This window comes from Callorhinchus milii, unplaced genomic scaffold (genome assembly GCF_018977255.1).
Source record: "Callorhinchus milii isolate IMCB2004 unplaced genomic scaffold, IMCB_Cmil_1.0 Scaffold22, whole genome shotgun sequence".
NCBI classification, from domain to species: Eukaryota; Metazoa; Chordata; class Chondrichthyes; order Chimaeriformes; family Callorhinchidae; genus Callorhinchus; species Callorhinchus milii.
The window spans coordinates 1,909,375-1,929,364 of NW_024704763.1; the positions used below are offsets into that span (position 1 = coordinate 1,909,375).

Genomic DNA, 19,990 nt, shown 5'->3' on the forward strand with positions numbered 1-19,990 from the left:
AGGAATCACAAATGGTGCTGTTACATTGATTGACTATAACTGTGTGTGTGTGGGTGTGCATGACAGTCAGAGGGACCCAGCGCTGTGGGTTACACCTCGTTGTCAGGTGCTGGGAGAACTGGGGTTCGATCTCCCTCGCACAACCCAGTTGGGTGCACGTGTATATAAACTGTAGGTTTTGCTGTGTTTGTTCCGGTTTGGTTTGGCCGGGAATAGTTGATCCAAAGTTGTCCAAACCCGGGAAAAAGGGCCGTCCGCTCAGCCGGGCGCAGAGCAAATCACCCGGCGTTGTGGGACCTGTTAACCCGGCAGCCGCGCACAGGCCAGGGTCCACTGCAGACAGTAGCTCAGGGCTCGAGTGACAAGACACGCAGCTCAGTGTCTTTTGTCCGTTACGTAGAGCTGTCAGGCTAACAGTAAGCGTTTTGACAAGTTTTGTATTTTAAAAGGTACTTTTTCTTATTAAATTTTCTAAACTTGTGATATCTACCGGTCGTTCTCGGTTCTTTTACCTTCTTCGGGACAAAGGGCTGGCACTGTGCACGTCAAGCGCTTTGGTTTTTCATTGGGGTCGCAGCTGACAAGCAGGGGGTTGGGGGGGCGGGGGGGGGGGAGGCCGAGAACAAAACTCCTATAAGCACCTCATCACGTCAAAACATCTCAGCTCTTCGCAGGGAATCGCTGTCAAGTGTAGTGACTGTGTATTTTGTGAGCAAACGCGGGAGCTATTTGGAGCACAACGACCACACGCCCCACCCCCACCCCCACTAACACACAAACATAGCCGTGAAATGAACAACCCCTTTTATCTGAGGGACCGGTGGCCAGGACACCAGGAGAGGGAAACAAACACCCTTCTCTTTTCCAACAGTGTCCTAGAATCACAGACGTCCACTTGGAACAGACACAGTCGGAACTTTGGTCTAAAGTCTCATCCAAATCCTTGACAGTGTAGCACCATTCCCTCTCCGCCACCTCCCCACCCACCCCCGGAACAACGCCGGAGTGACAGCCTGGACCGTGAGCTCTCAAGTCCCCAATGAAAGGTTTGAATCTATGACCTTCTAACCTAGAAGTGAGATCACTGGTGACTGAGCCAGACTGATAGGGAGCCTGTGGTATCTTGACATTTCTCTCCAATTTCACCCCACAACACTGCACGAACCATCCGCTAACTCCAGGCGGGGAGATAAATTGGCAAAAACATTCGTTTCTTCGACTTTTCGAGAATGCTGGCTGTCTCTCCAGCAGGAAAGCTGGTGGAGAACTCTGCGTTAAACCATATTGTTTTCAAATGTGGTCTAATCTGATCAACAAACACTGCGGTTAGAGGATTTTTTTTAAAAGTCTTCTTTTAACTTCCTTCCTGAAGAGTCTGTATGGAAACAGCAAAGACGCATCATCCCAAGACGCTTCCAGAGGGACCTTGCCGGAACATTGTCTTTACATCAAAGCGTTTTTATAATAATAATAATAATCCTCGCATTTGATACAGCGCCTCATCACGTCTCAAAGCGCTTCACAGAATATACTGTAAAGTGAATTGACTGTATATTTTGTGGACGAAACGCGGCAGCCAATTGCGCACAGCAGCGTCTGTCCCCACAAACAGTCGTGGATTGAAGTGACCAAGTTATTATTTAACTTTTTTTTTGAAAGTAGCAAAGCCCGGAAAACGATCCGCCAATTGACTATCAACCGGGTTCCTACTTACTGCTTTAGGTTAACAGAGGCGTGTGGAGTACGGTAACTTGACTAAAGTTTTCGCCCCTCAATGCCTCTTTGAGCAGAGAAATTAATTTACATGTGTAGGAGGTCAATTGGTGGCATTTGACAATGGGATAATCACATGAAACACATTAAATTATGCTTATTTCCCCACCCTGTAACATCGCGCTGCTTATAATTTGCAATGGATTTATAATGTAATGAAAACTCGGGCGAAATCTATTAAATTACAGAACGGGCCAGTGGTTAGCGTTCTGCCACTGTGTGGAACACGCACAGAACACGGGGCCACAGTGAGACAAAGAGAGAGAGAGCGCGAGGGTAGGCGCGCGAGAGAAGAGAGAGAGAGAGAGAGAGAGAGAGAAAGAGACCTTTAAAATGTACAACAGATTTCAGCACCAACAGTAACAAACGTTTGAGAGAGCCGGCGGGTTTGTTATAATTAATACCAAAACCCTGTCCTTTATTGGCGCTCAATGGAGGAAAGATATTTTCAGCCCTTCGCTGAGTTTTATTTATTGTAAGTTGTTTCCATCCATCACTCAGTTTATTTACTTTCCTGTTTCTTTTTCCAGCTTTGTCCTCAACGTCTCAGTTTCCTCCTCTTCCCCCCACCTCCCCCATTCTCCCCCTCCCCCCGCTCCCCACCTCCCCCAGCTCCGCCACCTCTTCACATTTTTTTTGGATCGTTGGCGTGTCCGCCTGGCTCCGCCGCCAGCACTCTCGCCTCTGTGACAGAAGGTCATGGGTTCAAGCCGCGCGTCGGGGACTTTGGGCTCCTGGTCTCGGCTGACGCTCCGTGGAGGGTGTGGGGGGAACACCCCATTGTCGGAGACACTGCCCTTTGGATGAGTCCGAGTTCCCGCTTGTGGCTGTTCAGGTGTTAAATCACGTTAAAGATCGCTATTGGTGACACTATTTGAAAAGAGGTGGGAGGGGGTTTCTCCAAGTTTGATCCTGGATTAATCATTCACTCCACTGTTTGTGGGACGCTACTGCGCGCAAATTGGCTGCCACGTTTCGCCCACAAAACGCACAATCAGTTTGACTTTACAGTGTATTCTGTGAAGCGCTTCGAGACGTCTCAGCGACGTGATAAGGCGCTGTATCAAATGAAACGTCTCAGTTTCTCCCCCCACCCACCCACTGAGAGCACAGGCTCAGGGTTAGCCCGAGGGCAGACACTGAACACATGTGTGTCCAGATAATGAGTATCACTTTACTGCCATCTCCTCAGGCCCCATGTAGCCCTGATGGGCCTGGGACGTTTATCAGGAAATCAGATCCTGTATTGGGTCGGAGCCTGGGAACAGTTGCTCAATGGCTGCCCCAGGGCAGAGCTTCGGGGCTTTGTTCATCATGGGGGTGTGGGGGGGTGGAGGGTGTCAGGGAGTCGTAGAGTTACAGTTCTGGAGGCTATAGGTCATGGCAACACCAGGCCAGCGATGTGTCAGGGCTTCAGAACCGCACACATGATTTATCTCGTCGTCTCTCAATTTCCATCGTATTTTCTCTCTTCTTTCAAGCCTCTGCTCTACTGGATTTACTGTGTATTTTGTGGGTGCAACGTGGCAGCCAGTTTGGGCACGGCAGTGCCCCGCAAACAGTCATGAAGCGAGTGACCCATTGTCGCCGAGGGAGAGAGAAACTTCCTTCTATTTTCGAATAGCGCCGCGGGATCTTTAACGTCCACCTGAACAGGCAGACAGGACCTCGGTTTAACGTCTCATCAGAAGGAAGAGAGGGACAGGCTGGAACTGTGGTTGTCACACAGCTGGGCTGGCAGTGAGTCAGGGCTTGTGGAAGGCACGAGATCCCTGGTTTGATTATGGGCACAGAGCAGATGTGACATGCAGATGGCAGTTGGCAGTAATGTCAAGTGTCAGCCTGTCCCCAGCATGTCTGTGGCTGCTTACAGATCTCTGCTGACAGCAATGATATTCAGAATAATCCTTGTGTTTGATACGGCCCCTCATTGCGATAACGAGGACATCTCAAAGTGCTTCACAGGGTTTTACTGTAGGGTGTAGCGACTGCGTGTTTTGCAGGTGAACCCGACAGCCAATTTGCCCACACACAACATCCCGCGAACAGCCATAAAGTGATCCGACACAGACAGATGCAAATAGATATTCCGACACACAGACACACAGACAGATGTCTGAACAGTCCCAGATGGGGACGAAGCCACTTCCAGATGTGTTTTGCGATGGAAATAGTAGCGGTTTGCTCGTCAGTCCTGTTCCTCGACTTGGAGCAGGGCAAAAGGATTGGGTGAGTAAAGGAAAGCGGCCAAAGGAGGGGGAGAGAGAGAGAGAGAGAGATGGAGGTTTGTATTGATGTAGAAATTGAGCATTTTTTCTCTTGAAAAAACACGAATGTATGTTTTTGCATTTAAAGATTCCAGGAAAACAGATTCCCAGAGTCGTGGCAGTGTTTAATAATAAATAAGGTTTTGATTGTCGGTCTCTGGGGCGTAGAGAGATTCAGCTAAAACACTGAAGGTCAAACACCTCAATACACAGCAACACAACCACTCAGGAATGGCCTCCTATTTGATTCCATTAGAGCAGTCACATGATTGGACCGGTTTCTAATCATCTAGAACAGAAGTTATCAGGAGGGGAGGTTGAGGTCAGGCCAATGGAGTCACTTAAGGAATATCTTGACACTGGAAAAAATGAGATCAAATGATAACCAGGGCCTTCTTCAACCCAAAACCAATCCTGTGATCTCGCATGATCTGTGCACATTGCTTCCGACCAGGGTTGGAGATGCATTACAATAACAACGACAAATTACATTTACGCAGCACGTCAGAAGGACGTCCAGAGGCGCTGGACAGGTAAGGGTTTGCACCCGAAGTAGGGGTTGGAATCAAGAGGATTGGAAGCAAGTGGGGGTGTGGCCGAAGGCACGGTCAAAGAGGAAGGTCTTTATTCATTCACAGCAGCTACAAATGTGGGGGAGGGAGGGGAATTCACTGTATGTGTGAAACCATAGGGGTCCCGGGGCTTTGCAACATACCCAGTGCTACAAGCTCCGATGAACCCTGTTCTCCCTCCCTCCCTTCCTCCCCCTCCTTGTTGATTTGGTGCTTAAAGCTGTGACTGTGCAGTGCTTTGGCTCATGTCCTGTGGAAAGCTTGGGTTACATGTCGTTTAACTGGCCGTCACCTGATAGCCTCGCTTGAAACTTATTTGTTTATCTTTGCGTTTGCGCGACTCTGTGTCTCTCGGTCCCCTGGGTGGTGGAGCGTCTGTGCTGAACAGCCTCACAGCCTGTTATAACCTCTTCATATCCCTCCCTGGGACACCGATCAGTCAGGCCAGATGCCTGGGATACAGAGCGAGAAAGAGATGCTTCTGAGGGGAAAGGCTGGGAGAAGCAACATCCACATACACACCCAGCACTGACTTTGCTTTCGTAGCTTCTGTTTGTGATGTTTCTATTTTATTTAATATTTGGCCTTAATATCCCACCAGCGATGATGAATGAGAGGAAGGGACTTGAGTTTTGAAACACCTGAAAGTGCTTCTATAATAATATTAATAATAATAATAATCCTTGCATTTGATATAGCGCCTTATCATTGTTGTTGAGTCATCTCAAAGCGCTTCACAGAATATAGTTGTAAAGTGGATCGCACACAGCAGTGTCCCACCAACAGTCATGGATTTTTGACTAATTACATTCTTTTGGAGGGATTATTAGCCCCGGAAAGCGATCCGCCAATCGACTAACGACCGGTTCCTACTTACTGCTCGGTACACAGAGGCGTGTGGAGTAAGGAAGCTTGTCTAAGGTTTCATCCTGCCCGGGAATCGAACCCGGGTCCTATACTACAGGGCTCCGCAGAACTTCTGGGTGAGTGCTGAAACCACTACACTATGGGACTTCTCAGGGAACGTCTGTCAAGTGTAGTGACTGTGTATTATGCAGGCAAAAGCGGCAGCTAATTTTTGCGCATCGAGATCCTGCAAAGAGCCTGTGGAGCGAATGATCAATTTATCCTGAGGATTCTTAGCTGGGGAGAATTTTTTTTTCTCTCTTAGTCTCTCTCTCTCTCTCTCACTGACGCATACGCTCACACCCATCATACATAACTGTATGTGACACACCCTTGATATCCACACAGAGTGAGACAATCGCTGCAGAAACAACCAATATCCAGCAAAACAAGACCAAATCGAAAAGCGTAAGAAATTGTTTAGTGGACAACTCGGGGAGCGGAAAAAAACGCACACGAGAGAGAGAGAGAGAGAGAGAGAAAGAGAAAGAGACAGCTGGCGTCCAGATCACACTTCCCAACGGAGTCAAAACGTTGGTACCAATGACTCGGAGCAGATGTGCTGAGGAGGATATGCCGCTCCCAAATCTCTGGCTGGGTGGAGCCAGTGGAGCATTTTGTTTGTGTGAGACGCTTTAACGACTTTCGTTTCGTCCCATCACCAGCAACAAACAGTCTCCCAAACCAAGCTGCCCTCCGCCTCCTCATAAATCGCGTGGACAGCACTGTGGTGACTTCTCCCCCCCACCCCCCCACCAAAGTGAGCTCCACACGGGCAAGCACTCAGCACCGATCGCATTTGCCGACACACTGACTCTCTCCATTAGAGGTTGTAAGGAAAGGCTGTCCAACCCCAATCCACTCTTTTGGAGGCTTTAGAAATACAGTGGTGGGTGGCTCTGTGCTGCTCCCTACCCGTTAGCCCTGGTATTGTGGTAATGTGGATCAGACTGTAATACCGGGAGGAGAGACGGAGAAGATCCCTTCTCTGTTCAAATCGCGCCAAGGGATCTTTCACGTCCACCTGAACAGGCACAGATGGGACCTCGGTTCAATGACTCATCTGAAGGACGGCAACTATGGTTGCCTCCCATTTCTCCCCCCCCCTCCCTCTTGCTCGGTGTCAGACCCTGTTAGTGCGAAGAAACGTTACCCTGTGAGGAGGATGCTGTGAAAACAAAGTTGTTGTTGATTAGCTGACATTCCAGGCTTGTCGTTCCTGCTGTTTAGTTAGTGACGCCACTTTAAGAATAATAGGATATGGATGTAGCTGCTTTAACTGCTGTTCAGATGTGGAGATTTTCACCTGGTAAATTGTTGAATAAGTGCCAACAGCAAACAGCTTTTTTTAAAAAAAAACTCTTGTCTAAACTGCTTGAGGAATGATGGGATAAGTGGCTGTGATTTAGAGAAACTTACAGTAAATGGCTGTTCAAAGCGTGAATTGGAAGGTTAACCGTCTTCCCAGGGGGAGCAGCAAATGACTGAATTCTCACTTAGAAATGCGGGTGGGACACGGCAGAGATTGCCTTACAGCGTAAAACAAAGCATCGCTTCGAGGCTCGGTAATTGAAGCGATTATCTGTTTGAAGCCTATTCTCCGGCGGGTAGAAAAATCATCACCTGGAATTCACTTTATCGCAGCAACAACAATTTAGATTTATACGGCAGCCTTCGTGCAGGGCAGTGTCTCGGAGCACTTAACTCTGAAACGAAAAATAATAAGGTTCAAGAACGTGCCGGGTTCGACGCTGTGTTTGATTGTGCTTGTTCGGGTGGACGTGAAAGGACCCGCGGTGCTCGTCAAAAAACAGCGGTGTCCTGTCCAGATGGAATCAATCCCTCACTTTGTGAGGAGACAGGACCCTCATCACATCACAGGACCCCCCCCCACCACCCACCCCCACAGGGCCGGAGACAGGACCCTCATCACATCACAGGACCCCCCCACCCCCACAGGGCCGGAGACAGGACCCTCATCACATCACAGGACCCCCACCCCACCCCCACAGGGCCGGAGACAGGACCCTCATCACATCACAGGACCCCCCCACCCCCACAGGGCCGGAGACAGGACCCTCATCACATCACAGGACCCCCACCCCCACCCCCACAGGGCCGGAGACAGGACCCTCATCACATCACAGGACCCCCCCCCCACCACCCACCCCCACCCCCACAGGGCCGGAGACAGGACCCTCATCACATCACAGGACCCCCACCCCCACCCCCACAGGGCCGGAGACAGGACCCTCATCACATCACAGGACCCCCCACCCCCACAGGGCCGGAGACAGGACCCTCATCACATCACAGGACCCCACCCCCACCCCCACAGGGCCGGAGACAGGACCCTCATCACATCACAGGACCCCCCCCACCACCCACCCCCACAGGGCCGGAGACAGGACCCTCATCACATCACAGGACCCCCCACCCCCACAGGGCCGGAGACAGGACCCTCATCACATCACAGGACCCCCCCCCACCACCCACCCCCACAGGGCCGGAGACAGGACCCTCATCACATCACAGGACCCCCCCACCCCCACAGGGCCGGAGACAGGACCCTCATCACATCACAGGACCCCCACCCCACCCCCACAGGGCCGGAGACAGGACCCTCATCACATCACAGGACCCCCCCCCACCACCCACCCCCACCCCCACAGGGCCGGAGACAGGACCCTCATCACATCACAGGACCCCCACCCCCACCCCCACAGGGCCGGAGACAGGACCCTCATCACATCACAGGACCCCCCCCCACCACCCACCCCCACCCCCACAGGGCCGGAGACAGGACCCTCATCACATCACAGGACTTTCCACTGTAAAGTCACTACACTTTACAGTGGAAATCCCGTGAAGCACTTTGAGACGTCTTGGGGACATGAATAAGACTTTGTACCGAACGCAAAGATTATTATCATTCTGTGCATTGCTTGTCCATACTCGTTGCAACTGGTTGTTTTCCTACAGGCCAGTTTTTGATGGCAGCTGCGCGGGTCAGTAGATTATGGCGATCGCAGCTCAGTGTTTTCAGGCTTTGCAATTGCCCACCCACCCTAACCCCCCCCCCACCCCTGCCCTGAAGGAATGTGCAGTTACTAATCTTTTCCACACCGATGTAAGGCTGTAGCGACGTAACAACAAAATTACATTTATAGAGCGCCTTTCACGTCAGGAGGACGTGATGTAACCCTCAGCTGCCATTGAAATCCACCCATCATCAATGAGTATACCCAAGTCACTGCGGTGTGTCACTAAAGAGAGGTGTAAGGCTCTATTGTCACACAGCGACACCCGCTAGTAATTAATGTCAAGTATAATGATTGAGTGAGTATTTGCAGGCAAACACAGGTGTCTTTCGGTGCACAGCAACTTCCCACAAACGGGTATGAGGAAACTCACTTCCGTTTTCCAATCGGCTGCTGCGTTTGCCTACAAAAACACACAGTCACTACACTTTACAGCAAATCCCATGAAGAGCTTTGAGACGTCCTCCCGGCATACGAGAGAGAGAGATGCTGCGCAAACACAAAATCTTTAACATCCATCTGAACAGAGCGAGAGAGTTGGGGTGAACATCTCGAACAAAAGACTGACCCTCCAACACTATGGCGCTCTCCTGTCATCGCGCTGGATTGTCAAGAGACTTATCTCAAAGGCCTGACGTGGGTGTTTGAACCCACAACCTTCGGACCCAGAGGCAAGAGCACTGCCGACTGAGCCTCAGGCTGACACTTGTAAGAGCCAGGAGGCTGGGCTTGTAATGGGTCCCAGCCGGCTCTCTCGCTTCGCTGACCCCTCACACAGTTTGTTCTGTTAGCCCAGCCCTTGGCAGAGGTCTCCCAGCTGTGACAGGAATAAATCTTTCTCAAAAGTTCCCTTTTGGTTTTTTTTTTAAAAAAAAGCACATTTGAAAAGGTTTCCCGTTCATGCATCCAGTGAATAATGAGGTTCCAGGGTTCGGCAGATGTGGTGGGAGCCGACAAGTCACCGAAAAACAGCTGGAAAAACAGCTGGAGTGTTATTATTAATGAGTGATGGGTCTTTGCGCAGAAGAAAAATTGCTGTTCATGGCGCAGTGATCCAACTACTTGGCCTGTGTAGTTTGGTGAGTGTTAGCTTACGACAAGAGAAATAATGACTGGCTCACTTAACCCACCCCCAACCCGGTTAGTGAGCATCCCACTCACTCGTGGTTCTGCAGTTAACAGAGGATACTGAGAGGCTGTAATCTAATCGAAGGATTCAGATGATTTATAACTGGAGCTGGGAAGGAAAGGTCTTTCCAGAGGGTATTAAATTCCTTCTCCCTTCTGTCCCAGTCTCTTACACATAGACACACACACACACACACACAATTAACAGTGATACAGCATGGAAACCCATCTAGTCTGTGCCACTATCTATACTCCCCACCACCAGTGACCACCCCTCTTATTCCCTGTCTTCCACTAATAATAATAATCATTGCCTCCAGTGTTAAAGTCTTTTGCAGGATTTACTGTAAATGTAATGTCTGTGTGTGTTTTTACAGGCAGCCAATTTGCACACAGCGACGTCCCACTGGCTCCTTGGGGGATGAGGGCGATTCAATGGGTAGTGTAATGTATAACAACTGCTCCCCAGCAATCAAGCAGCGGACAGACGCTCAGTAAATTAGCAGCAATGAATCTTTCAGTGAGGACGGCATTAAACATCAACAGCCTGACCTCTGCTCGTATCAGATTCCAGATCACACTGCCACCGCCTCTCCATCAGAGCAGCAATTTGACATGGACCTGGAGAGGAGCAGCACCAAGACAGAGTAGTGGGTGGGTGGCTCAGAGAAAGTCCCACACACTGCTCCGGGGTTTAGTTAACGGCTACACTATAAGGAGCTCAGGAAAGAGTTGCTTAAGGGTCAATATTCATCAGGGAAGGAGTTACGCAAGTTCGATGACCTTGACATCTATTACAACCAACGTGGGGGTCAGACGTGCATTTGGACAAGGAATGCTGAGGCAGTTCAGTAGATCACCCAGGCAGCACCTGAATCAATAGCAGTCAGCAGAACTAATTTGCTGTGTGCCGGTTCCCAAATTAGCCGTTCACTGAAGAAAGCCACACCGGTGTTTAATGGGATTATAAAGCTCTGCTTTATGTACGAGTTTGAGTTTACATAATAACAACTTACATTTGATACTGCGCCTCATCACGTCGTTGCGACGTCTCAAAGCGCTTCACGAGATATATTGTAAAGTGGAGTGACTGTATATTTTGTGGGTGAGTTATCAGGAGTGGATTCAGTTTTTTTTTTGGTCTTCTGTCCGAAATTTTTTTTGGCATGGAGGACGTCTCGAAGCACAGGATTTACTGTAAAGTTTAGTGTGTATTTTGTAGAACTCAGCAGCTAATCTGCGCAGCGAAAACAACAATACTGCGGTGTAGTTTGCTGCTGTGACTCTGTCCCTTTACGAATCTGGTCTTTGTGGAGGTAAAAAGGGATAAAGAGAGCCTTTGTGGGGATCAGCGTAGCAAGGAGGCTGCAAAGGCTAAATGACTGAACAAGGGTTTGGTATAATCTCCCCATCTCTTGTGCTCCTGCTGCCCGGGTGCAGTGGCAGTGCTGAATGACTCACGGCTTATTTGCCGGGATTTACCGGACTGTGTGCGGGTGGCCGTTACTCTACACCCCTGCCCCACCCAGGGATTGCACAGCCTCACCTGTGTAAACCCACAGATGTTAGGAACAGACTAGCCACAGACACACGATCAGCAACGTAACAATAGCCACATCGGTGGATGAGGGAAAGCGAGCTGAACAGTTAAACCCGAGGGAAGGAAGGACAGACCAGAGATGGGAGCCCCCAGCCCCAGTGTATGTTGACATTAGTATCAGCCCCTGGTTAAGATTCTGGACAAAAACAAAGGCTCTGCTTATTTTCACAACCGAAGAACTTCCTTTTCGAGTGCGATGATGGTCATCTCCTCCCTCCGCTGTGCTCGGTGTCAGACTCCACCACCTGTTAAGCGCTCTGTCACACTGTCCCAGGTGAAGGGCTATATACATGCGAGTTGTTGTTGAACAGGGTGTGCTGCATCAGCTGAGAATTACTTATTTAATAAATACTGATAGAGCGAAGGTTTGACATCCTGAAAGCGGGGCAATAAGTCTCTTTTCCGCCCAGCGTGACCCATGCCTGAGGAAAGCAAAGGGATTTGATTCTTTTATCACAAAAAGGACAAGTTGTGACCAAACACACGTGCCAAACTGGGCGCACGTTATAATGTTAGGAGTCAGCCTGGCTGATCCGGACCCCCCTTCCTCGGAGTCAGAAGGTCATGGGTTCAAGCCCCCAAATTGGGGACTTTCTACAATAACGACAACTTGCATTTATATAGCGCTCTTCAAGAGGGATTGCGTCTCGGACTGCTGTCTAGTCTGCCACTCTAACCTTCCGACGAGATGTAAAACCGAGGGTCCTGTCCATCTGTTCAGGTGGAGAAAACGGCTTCACAAAAAAATGTAGTCTTTGGATTATACAATACATATATTAAAATCACAATTCCCGGTTGATTTCATGTACACAATAGTAGTCACAGCAATGGAGGCCCCTGTCCTCACAACCAAGGCTCAGGGTTGGGGGGGCGGTTTGTATGTTACAGTGGGTGCCTGACACATGGATGTTACACAAGACAGGAAATATTGAAATAAAACGTTCCCTTGTTAGTACATCACCACACATTCTGGGCAGTGAATAAAGAACCTGAAATCAGAAGGCGTCCCCAGCCCTGCAGTCTGCCGATCGCTCTCCGTCCCCAGTACTTATGCATTATACACCAAATATGGATATGGCTTTGCTCCTGAAACATGAGATAATAATAATCCTTGCATTTGATATGGGGCCTTGTCACGTTGTTGAGACGTCTCAAAGCACTTGGCACAATATACTGTGAAGTGGATTGATTGTGTATTACGTGGGCAAAACGCGGCAGCCAATTATGCACAGCAGCGTCCCACAAACAGTCGTGGATTGAGTGACCAAATTGAGCTTATTGGTTGGTGTTTAGATATCATTAAACAACCTACAAATGTTTAACAGGGTGGTGAGCGATGGACGTAATACTGTGGATGAGGGGTGGGGGAAGTGGGGAATAATGGGCCCCTGGGGTTGGGAGAAGACTCTCTCTCTCTCTCCAGTTGTAGGAGGTGGCTTATACATTGCATAAGAACACAGCAAATTGGCCCTTTTCGATCCAGAGATCCAGACCACTGTGTCTATCTGACTGGATACAGGTCACTTGGAATCGCAACCAGAGAATTTGTTACCACTCTCAGCTCTCTGTCTGCACAACAAATGCGGGGAATAGGTACAACACCAACAAACCCATGAACAATCTGGCGGATGTTCTGAAGGGCGTTTGAGATTATTTTGAATGTAAAGGTAAGGACGCATTTCTCATCCCTGAGAGATGCCATTGATTCCAGGCAAGCGACGTGTAGAGCTTGTTGCCTCAAACTGGAATCCTGTCAAGTGAAATAGTACCTTCTTGCGGTTTGGGCTCAGGAGTAATGTTCAGGAGTAACGCTGGACACTCGGAAAAATCTCCTCTTCAGATCAGTGCTCTGTGGGATTGCCTCTTTACAGCTGAAATAACACTTGTTTGTCAAAGGGTGGGCTATATGTTTATATATAGCCAGTGCATTAAAGTTTCTATTGCAGAAAGACATAGAGAGCGAGAGAGTGTTATTGGCTGTCTTTAGGTCAGCAGAGCCGGGGACCTTGACAAGCAGCGAGAGCCCACAGGGAGAGAGAGAGAGAGAGAGAGAGCTTCTCCACGTGGTTTTCCCAACGGCTCAGTCGTCGGGCTCTGTCACACACTGCTCCACGATCTCCCGCAGGCTCGGGTTCTCGATTGCTGCCGCTACTCGCTCCTTGTCGTTGATCTGTTTGTTAACTGAAGAACAAAGAGGGGAGTAAAACAAGGAAGAGGTTAGTCATGTCCTATCCAACGCTGGTTTTAGAGTTCAGTGAGTTCCGCATGATCAACAGCACATTACATTGACACTGCGCCTTTCACGTTAGGAGGTCATCCTAAGGTGCTGGATAATCAGGGATTTGGACCCGAGCTGGGGGTTGGGATCAGGAGGGGGGGCGGAGGGCAGGGAGCATAGGGTTAGGAGGGTGACCAAAGGCATGGTCAAAGAGGAGGGTCTTGAGACGAGTCTGGGAGAGGACAAGACCAAGAGACTGTGGGATGGAGTTGATCAGAGAAATTGCAAATCTCTCAAGAAATAGAACAAAACAATTGCTTCGTATTACTGGCATTTAACAAACGATCCAAGACCAGCGCCCAAGACAAAAACAAAGTGAAATGACTCACTATCTTCCTCTGTAGAGTGGCTTCCTTCAGAAATGTAGATTTCAATCTGAAAAAGTGCACAATCATTGAATGTAACTCATTTTGTAAATGTCCTCTGGGGTTTCAGACGGTTGAACACTGGAATTGGGAAATGAGGTCTCGAAATTGCAAGCAACCCACCCCCAGATGTGAATGAATTCCTAACCTCGTTAACTCTTTCAAGAAGCAGCATTATAGGAATGAAGTTAAATCGAATTGGGTTTGGTACGACAGATTATTAAACCTGACAACACCATTAAAATTATTAAACTGCCATTAAACAGTAACCATTAAACTGCCAACGCAAAGGCTTGGGTTCATACCTTATGTTCGAACGGTAAACATCTTTGCAGCTTCACCCGTAGACACAGCCCTATATTTGATAAACAAGAAACAAAACACATTAGTCTCAGAATTTGGATCGTGGATGTTTGCGGGACATTGCTATGCACAAATCGGCTCCAACGTTCGCCTGCACAATAAACAGTCACTACGCTTTAAAGTGAATGCTTCGAAGTGCTTTGCGACATCTTCCCCACGTGAAAGATGCTGCATCAAATGCAGGGATTATGATTAATTATTATTACCTGTCGTTCTTCCTCTTTATAGAAGGAAGTTTCCTTATTAGCATCAGGCAGCACAGTCCTCTTGTTCTCCTCTACAGCACCCCCGCCCCCCCCCCACCTCCACCCCATCCCTGCTCTCCAAAACGTTATCGCTCAGTTCCCATGCTTTGATTGACAAAGTAATTTGTTTGGTCAACAGACTTATTTAAGACCTTTATTTCTTTTAACAGCCAACTGTGTGAAACTTCTTTTAGCTCCAGAGCAAGAAACTTGATTCTGTGCCCTCTGGACCTTTGACTCTCCACCCCGTCCAATCATTTTGTTTGGGGTGAAAACAAAACGTAGCTTAGGGTCGCAACCTGTCACAAATAGGAAATCAGACACACAAAGTCCAGGAACTGCCCCCCCACTCCATTTACACACAGCAAAGGGACAGCTCTGGCTGAGCGCTGGACTGTGACCAAGTTTAATTCCATCTGAAGGGAGGTCACAACCTGCAATAGAAAGCTCCAGCTGCAGACACCACAGTGGCCCCCTGACAGTGGCACCGAGGAGATTAAGGAAACCGTATAAAGCGCTCGGGAAAGAGAAAGGAAGTGATGAGGCCTTGTCCTTATTGTGAGAGCGAAACAATACTTTCGGTTCCGCTTTGTGCCGGTTCCAAACATCTGTCAGCTCGTTGCCACAACAACAATTACACTTTTATAGCGTCTTTCACGTCGGGAGGACGTCCCAAAGCGCTGGACAGTGTGGAAGGCTGGAATTGCCGGTAGTGTGTGGTGGGGGGGGTCAAAGTTGGGGAGGAGTAAAGTATTCAAGGGTTTGGTGAGCGAGTGGGTGAGTGGCATTAGACGAGGTGGATTAATAATTAATAATAATCCTTGCATTTGATACAGCGCCTTACATTCCAAGCTAGTGTGCTGTCTCCCTGATGACCACAGAGAGAGCTTCATTACTGCCTGGATGGCCAGTGGTGCTGGCACTGGGCAGATAAGCATTCTACGCCAGGGCAACATGCAGACATGGAGCAGTGTACAGCTCTGATAAAGGCTTGGGTGGCTGAAGGAAAAGAAAGAACAGCTTCTACTGTTACCCTAACAGACCCTTATCAGGCAGCCAACACTGTAAATCTGCTGAAAACCGGTCGTTACCTTATCCTAGAAATACAGCGCAGAAAGAGGGTCATTTGGCCAACTGTGCCATTGCTGACATGTGATCTTAAGACCATTGAGGACAGGAATCCTCCTTCATTAAGATATTTTCTCCTTGATCTCTTGACTCTACCCACCCTGCACCATCAAGATGCGGGGAGGGGTGTTAGTGGATACAAAATGGTCACTGGCATCGGAATAGATTTGCTTTGCCTAAATAATAACGATAATATGATAATATGAGAATAATCCTGGCAATCCTGGCATTGATGCAGGCTTCATCACAACAACAACAACAAGATTCCATTTATAGAGCGCCTTTCACGTCGGGAGGACGTCCCAAGGCGCTGTACAGTTGGGTCAGGACCCGAGCATTGGGGGGAAATGGTCAGGGTGAGGGGAGGGAAGGGAGGGAGCGAGGAGGGGGTAGAGAGTCGAGAGGGGAGCTGAAGGCACGGTCAAAGAGAAAGGTCTTGAGACCGGCCTTGAAGGAGGAAAGGGAGGAAGTGGCGAAGGCACTGGGGGATGGAGTTCCAGAGCCTCGGGGCTGAGAGGCTGAAGGCCACCGATGGTAGGGCGGTTGGGGCGGGGGATGTGGAGCAGACCGGAGCCAGAGGAACGGAGGGTACGGGCAGGTAGGTAGGGGGATAGTAGGTCGGAGAGGTAGGAGGGAGCGAGGCCGTGAATGGCCTTGTAGGTGAGGATGAGGATCTTGAATTCGATCCTCTGGGGGATGGGGAGCCAGTGGAGGCGAGCGAGGGTGGGAGTGATGTGGTCGAAGCCTGGTGCGGGACAGTACACGAGCTGCAGAGTTCTGAATGACCTGCAGCTTGTGGAGGGAGGGGCCGGGAAGGCCGGCGAGGAGAGAGTTCCCATAGTCCAGCCTTGAGGTGATAAAGGCGTGGACCAGAGTTTCAGCAGCGTGAGGGGTGAGGTAGTGCCGTAGTCTGGCGATATTCCGGAGGTGATGGAAGGCGGTGCCAGTTGTGGTGCGGATATGAGGGAGAAAGGACAGCTCAGGGTCGAACAGAACCCGAGGTTCCTGATGGCTTTGAGAGGTGGAGAGTGCAGCCTTGGATGCTGATGCTGTCAGCGCCTGAGGTGCGGAGGCGCTGACGTGAGCCAATCAGGAGGGCCTCAGTTTTGCGCACGTTGAGCTGAAGAAAGTTGTCTCTCGTCCAGGACTCGATGTCGGACAGGCAGCTGTCAGGACATCGGTGGTCGTGGAGTTGAGGGTAGAGGAGGAAAGGTAGAGTTGGGTGTCATCCGCATACATGTGGAAGTTAACCCCATGTCTGCGGATGATGTCACCACAGGGGGAGCATATAGAGGGTGAAGAGGAGGGGACCGAGGACAGAGCCCTGAGGGACACCGCACGAGACAGTGCGGGGGGTGGAGGAAAAGCCGATTGTGGAAACAAAGTGAAGACGGTGGGAGAGGTACGACCTGAACCACTCAAGGACAGGGCCTTGAAGGTTGAGGTGGGAGGACAAGCGGTGGAGGAGGATAGCGTGGTCGACCGTATCGAATGCTGCCGATAGGTCGAGGAGGACGAGGAGGCAGAGGGAGCCCTGGTCGCAGATGGTCAGGATGTCATTGGTGACCTTGACCAGGGCAGTTTCTGTGCTATGGGCAGCACGGAAACCCGACTGAAGGGGTTCGAATAATGAATGGGTGGAGAGGAAAGAGCGCAGCTGGGAGGCCACAACTCGTTCAAGGACCTTGGACAGGAAGGGGAGGTTGGAGATGGGCCGGTAGCTTGATAGCTGCGACGCATCAAGGGATGGTTTTTTCAAGGTGGGAGTGATGATGGCAGTTTTTAAGGGAATGGGAACAGAGCCAGAGGAGAGGGACAGGTTGACGATGTCTGTGATATGTGGGGCAAGGAGGTGGAGCTGGGAGATAAGGAGTGGAGTGGGGATGGGGTCAAGGGAGCAGGTGGTGGGTTTCAGGGATAGGATGAGTTTGGTGACAGAGGGTGGGGAAACGGGTACGAAAGTGTGTAGGGGAGGATGGGTAGGAGTCGGAGTGTGGGAGGGTCAAAAGGTCTCAAATCGCTTCACAGGATTTTACTAAAAAGTGTAGTGACTGGTGTATTTTACAGTCCAGGGGCCCAGCTCAGTCCCTTTCCCTTGAGCCCTCCTTTGCCTCCTTCAAGGCTCGTCTCAAGACCCTCCTCTTCGACCGCGCCTTCAGTCACCGCCCACTACCCCCACCCTCCGTGGCCTCCACCCCTCCGGATCTCAACCTCCAGGTCGGGACCAAATCCCTGACTGTCCAGCGCCTTGGGACCTCCTCCTGACGTGAAAGGGCGCTGAGTAAACGTAATGTGTTGTGGTTGACCACCGCTGCTGTTCACTCACCGATCAGCGTGGCCAGAGAGCAGTGGGGGACGGTGGGGGTGAAGCGGATGACGACGAGATATTTGTCGTCCTCCAGCTCTTTCACCTCCACACACTCCTCACAAACCACCTCCAGCTCCTCCAGGGTGTTCGGCTTCTCCGGGTCACGAATTGTCCGAATGATATCTGCCAGAGGACGGAAAACGCAGGTGATTTAGCCTCCGCCGGATAAACACGGCCCGAGTGACCTGGTTCTGTGCTGCAACGTTTGCTGCGGTTCAATTGAACCTTTTCCCTCGGGCCACCTTTCACAATGAGAAACGTGGCGTTCGTCTGCCTTTCAGTCACAGAATTCCCAGTCGGACAGTGACTCGAATTTGGTTTTAATAAAATAATAATAATAATAACCCTTGCATTTGATACAGCGTCTTATCATGACTTCGAGACGTCCCAAAGCGCTTCGCGGGACGCACTGCAAAGTGAATCGACTGTATGTTTGTGGGCGAAACGCGGCGGCCGACCGCCCGCGAGCGGCAGCGTCCCCGCGAACAGCCGCGGGTTGAGGCGACCGATTCACTGTTGTTTCTTTCCCTCTCCCTCTCCTCTCTCTCTCTCTCTCTCTCTCTCGAGGGATTACTTTCAGGCGCGGGCGAGCGGCGCGGGGCGGCTCGCCCAGGGTCTCGCCCCCCCTGCCGGGGATGGAACCTGTGCCCCTGCGCTCGCGAGGCGAGGGCTCGTAACCACCGGTTGACATAGTTTGCTTTTAAAAACTTGTGCCTTTGACAGTCGCCCTAAAGCCCTTTAACCTCTCTCCCCCCCCTCCCCCCACCCCGACACCCCCCTCCCCCTTATTTCTATCTAAAGTAACTCTCGCCTCTCACCCACCGTAAACCTCTAATGCTTTCTCTTCCATCTTTTTGGTTTTCTCCGCATCTTTTTTGCCAGACAGACGCGAGATAAGGACGAACTTTGCCACCGCGTAGGACACGAGCCCAGAGACTATTTCCATCTTCCAGCCATTCCTGGGCCACAGACTTCCTGGTCTACCAGACCAGACACATGGAGCGGAGAGAAACCAAATAATAATAATAATAATAATAATAATAATCCTTGCGTTTGATACAGCGCTGTTCACGTCGGGAGGACGTCCCAAAGCGCTTCACAGAACACACTGTAAAGTGAATTGACTGTATATTTGTGGGCGAACGCGGCAGCCAATTGCGCACAGCAATGTCCACAAACAGTCGTGGATTGAAAATGACCAATTTATTATTGTTGTTGGTTTTGGAGGGAATATTATTAGGCTCTGTGTGGAGTAAGGAAACTTGCCCAAGGTTTCGCCCTCTGCCTGGAATTGAACTCAGGTCTCTCACTTGCAAAGCGAGTGCTCTAACCACTGAGCTACAGGACTCCACAAAGCCAACACCCTCCCACCCCAAAATTTATCGGGTGTCTCAGTTTGAAGCCATCGTTTTAAGTTACGAACCTGTACTGTAACACCACTGGACGCGTTATTAGAAATAACAAAGGAAATAATAAGAGCCTATAATGAATAAAAAGCGTCGTGTTCAACCCGGCGCCTCGGCGGCTCGTCAGGACATCTCAAAGCGCGTGGCAGGAGTGCGGCGAAGGCGCGGCAGCCAATTACGCACGGGATCCCGTAGCGCTGTTGGAAAAGAGAAGAGAGTTTCTCTCTCTCTTCCCCTCTCTCTCTCTCTCTTTCTCTCCCCCGCCACCACCCCCTCCCCGCCCGGTGCGCTGGCCGACAGTCCACCCGTGCAATAAAATTGGTCGCTCGATCCCCGACTGTTTGTGGGGACGTCGCGGTGCGCCCAATTGGCTCACAAAACACACAGTCACTGCACTTTGCGGTGTGTCCCCGTGAAGCGCTTTGAGACGACGCGAAGGCCCGATAAGACACCGTATCCAATGCAGGGATTACTGTGATGATGATGATGATGATGATGATATGAGAGGAGCTGTGATGAGCCTCCAGTGTTGTTGTTGTTGTTGTTGTTG

The 19,990-nt window shown here is 50.3% G+C and overlaps 1 protein-coding gene across 1 annotated transcript; it reads right to left on the bottom strand.

Moving 5' to 3' along the window:
* Positions 1-12,041: 12,041 nt before the first annotated feature.
* ciao2a (cytosolic iron-sulfur assembly component 2A) lies at positions 12,042-19,034 on the bottom strand. Its single transcript, XM_007905220.2, has 5 exons — positions 18,857-19,034; positions 17,993-18,157; positions 14,236-14,285; positions 13,895-13,940; positions 12,042-13,468 (listed from the first exon to the last, which is right to left on the bottom strand). The coding sequence occupies exons 1-5, from the start codon at positions 18,978-18,980 to the stop codon at positions 13,368-13,370; spliced, it is 486 nt and encodes a 161-aa protein (XP_007903411.1). The 5' UTR covers positions 18,981-19,034; the 3' UTR covers positions 12,042-13,367.
* Positions 19,035-19,990: the final 956 nt, after the last annotated feature.

Excerpts from the sequence above, each read along its gene's own strand:
- ciao2a (XM_007905220.2), bottom strand. The coding sequence starts at position 18,980 with ATGGAAATAGTCTCTGGGCTCGTGTCCTACGCGGTGGCAAAGTTCGTC. Across the intron at positions 18,158-18,856 it reads GAAAGCATTAGAGGTTTACG|ATATCATTCGGACAATTCGT; the intron begins GTGGGTGAGAGG and ends GTCCTCTGGCAG. Across the intron at positions 14,286-17,992 it reads CTCTCTGGCCACGCTGATCG|GGCTGTGTCTACGGGTGAAG; the intron begins GTGAGTGAACAG and ends TATCAAATATAG.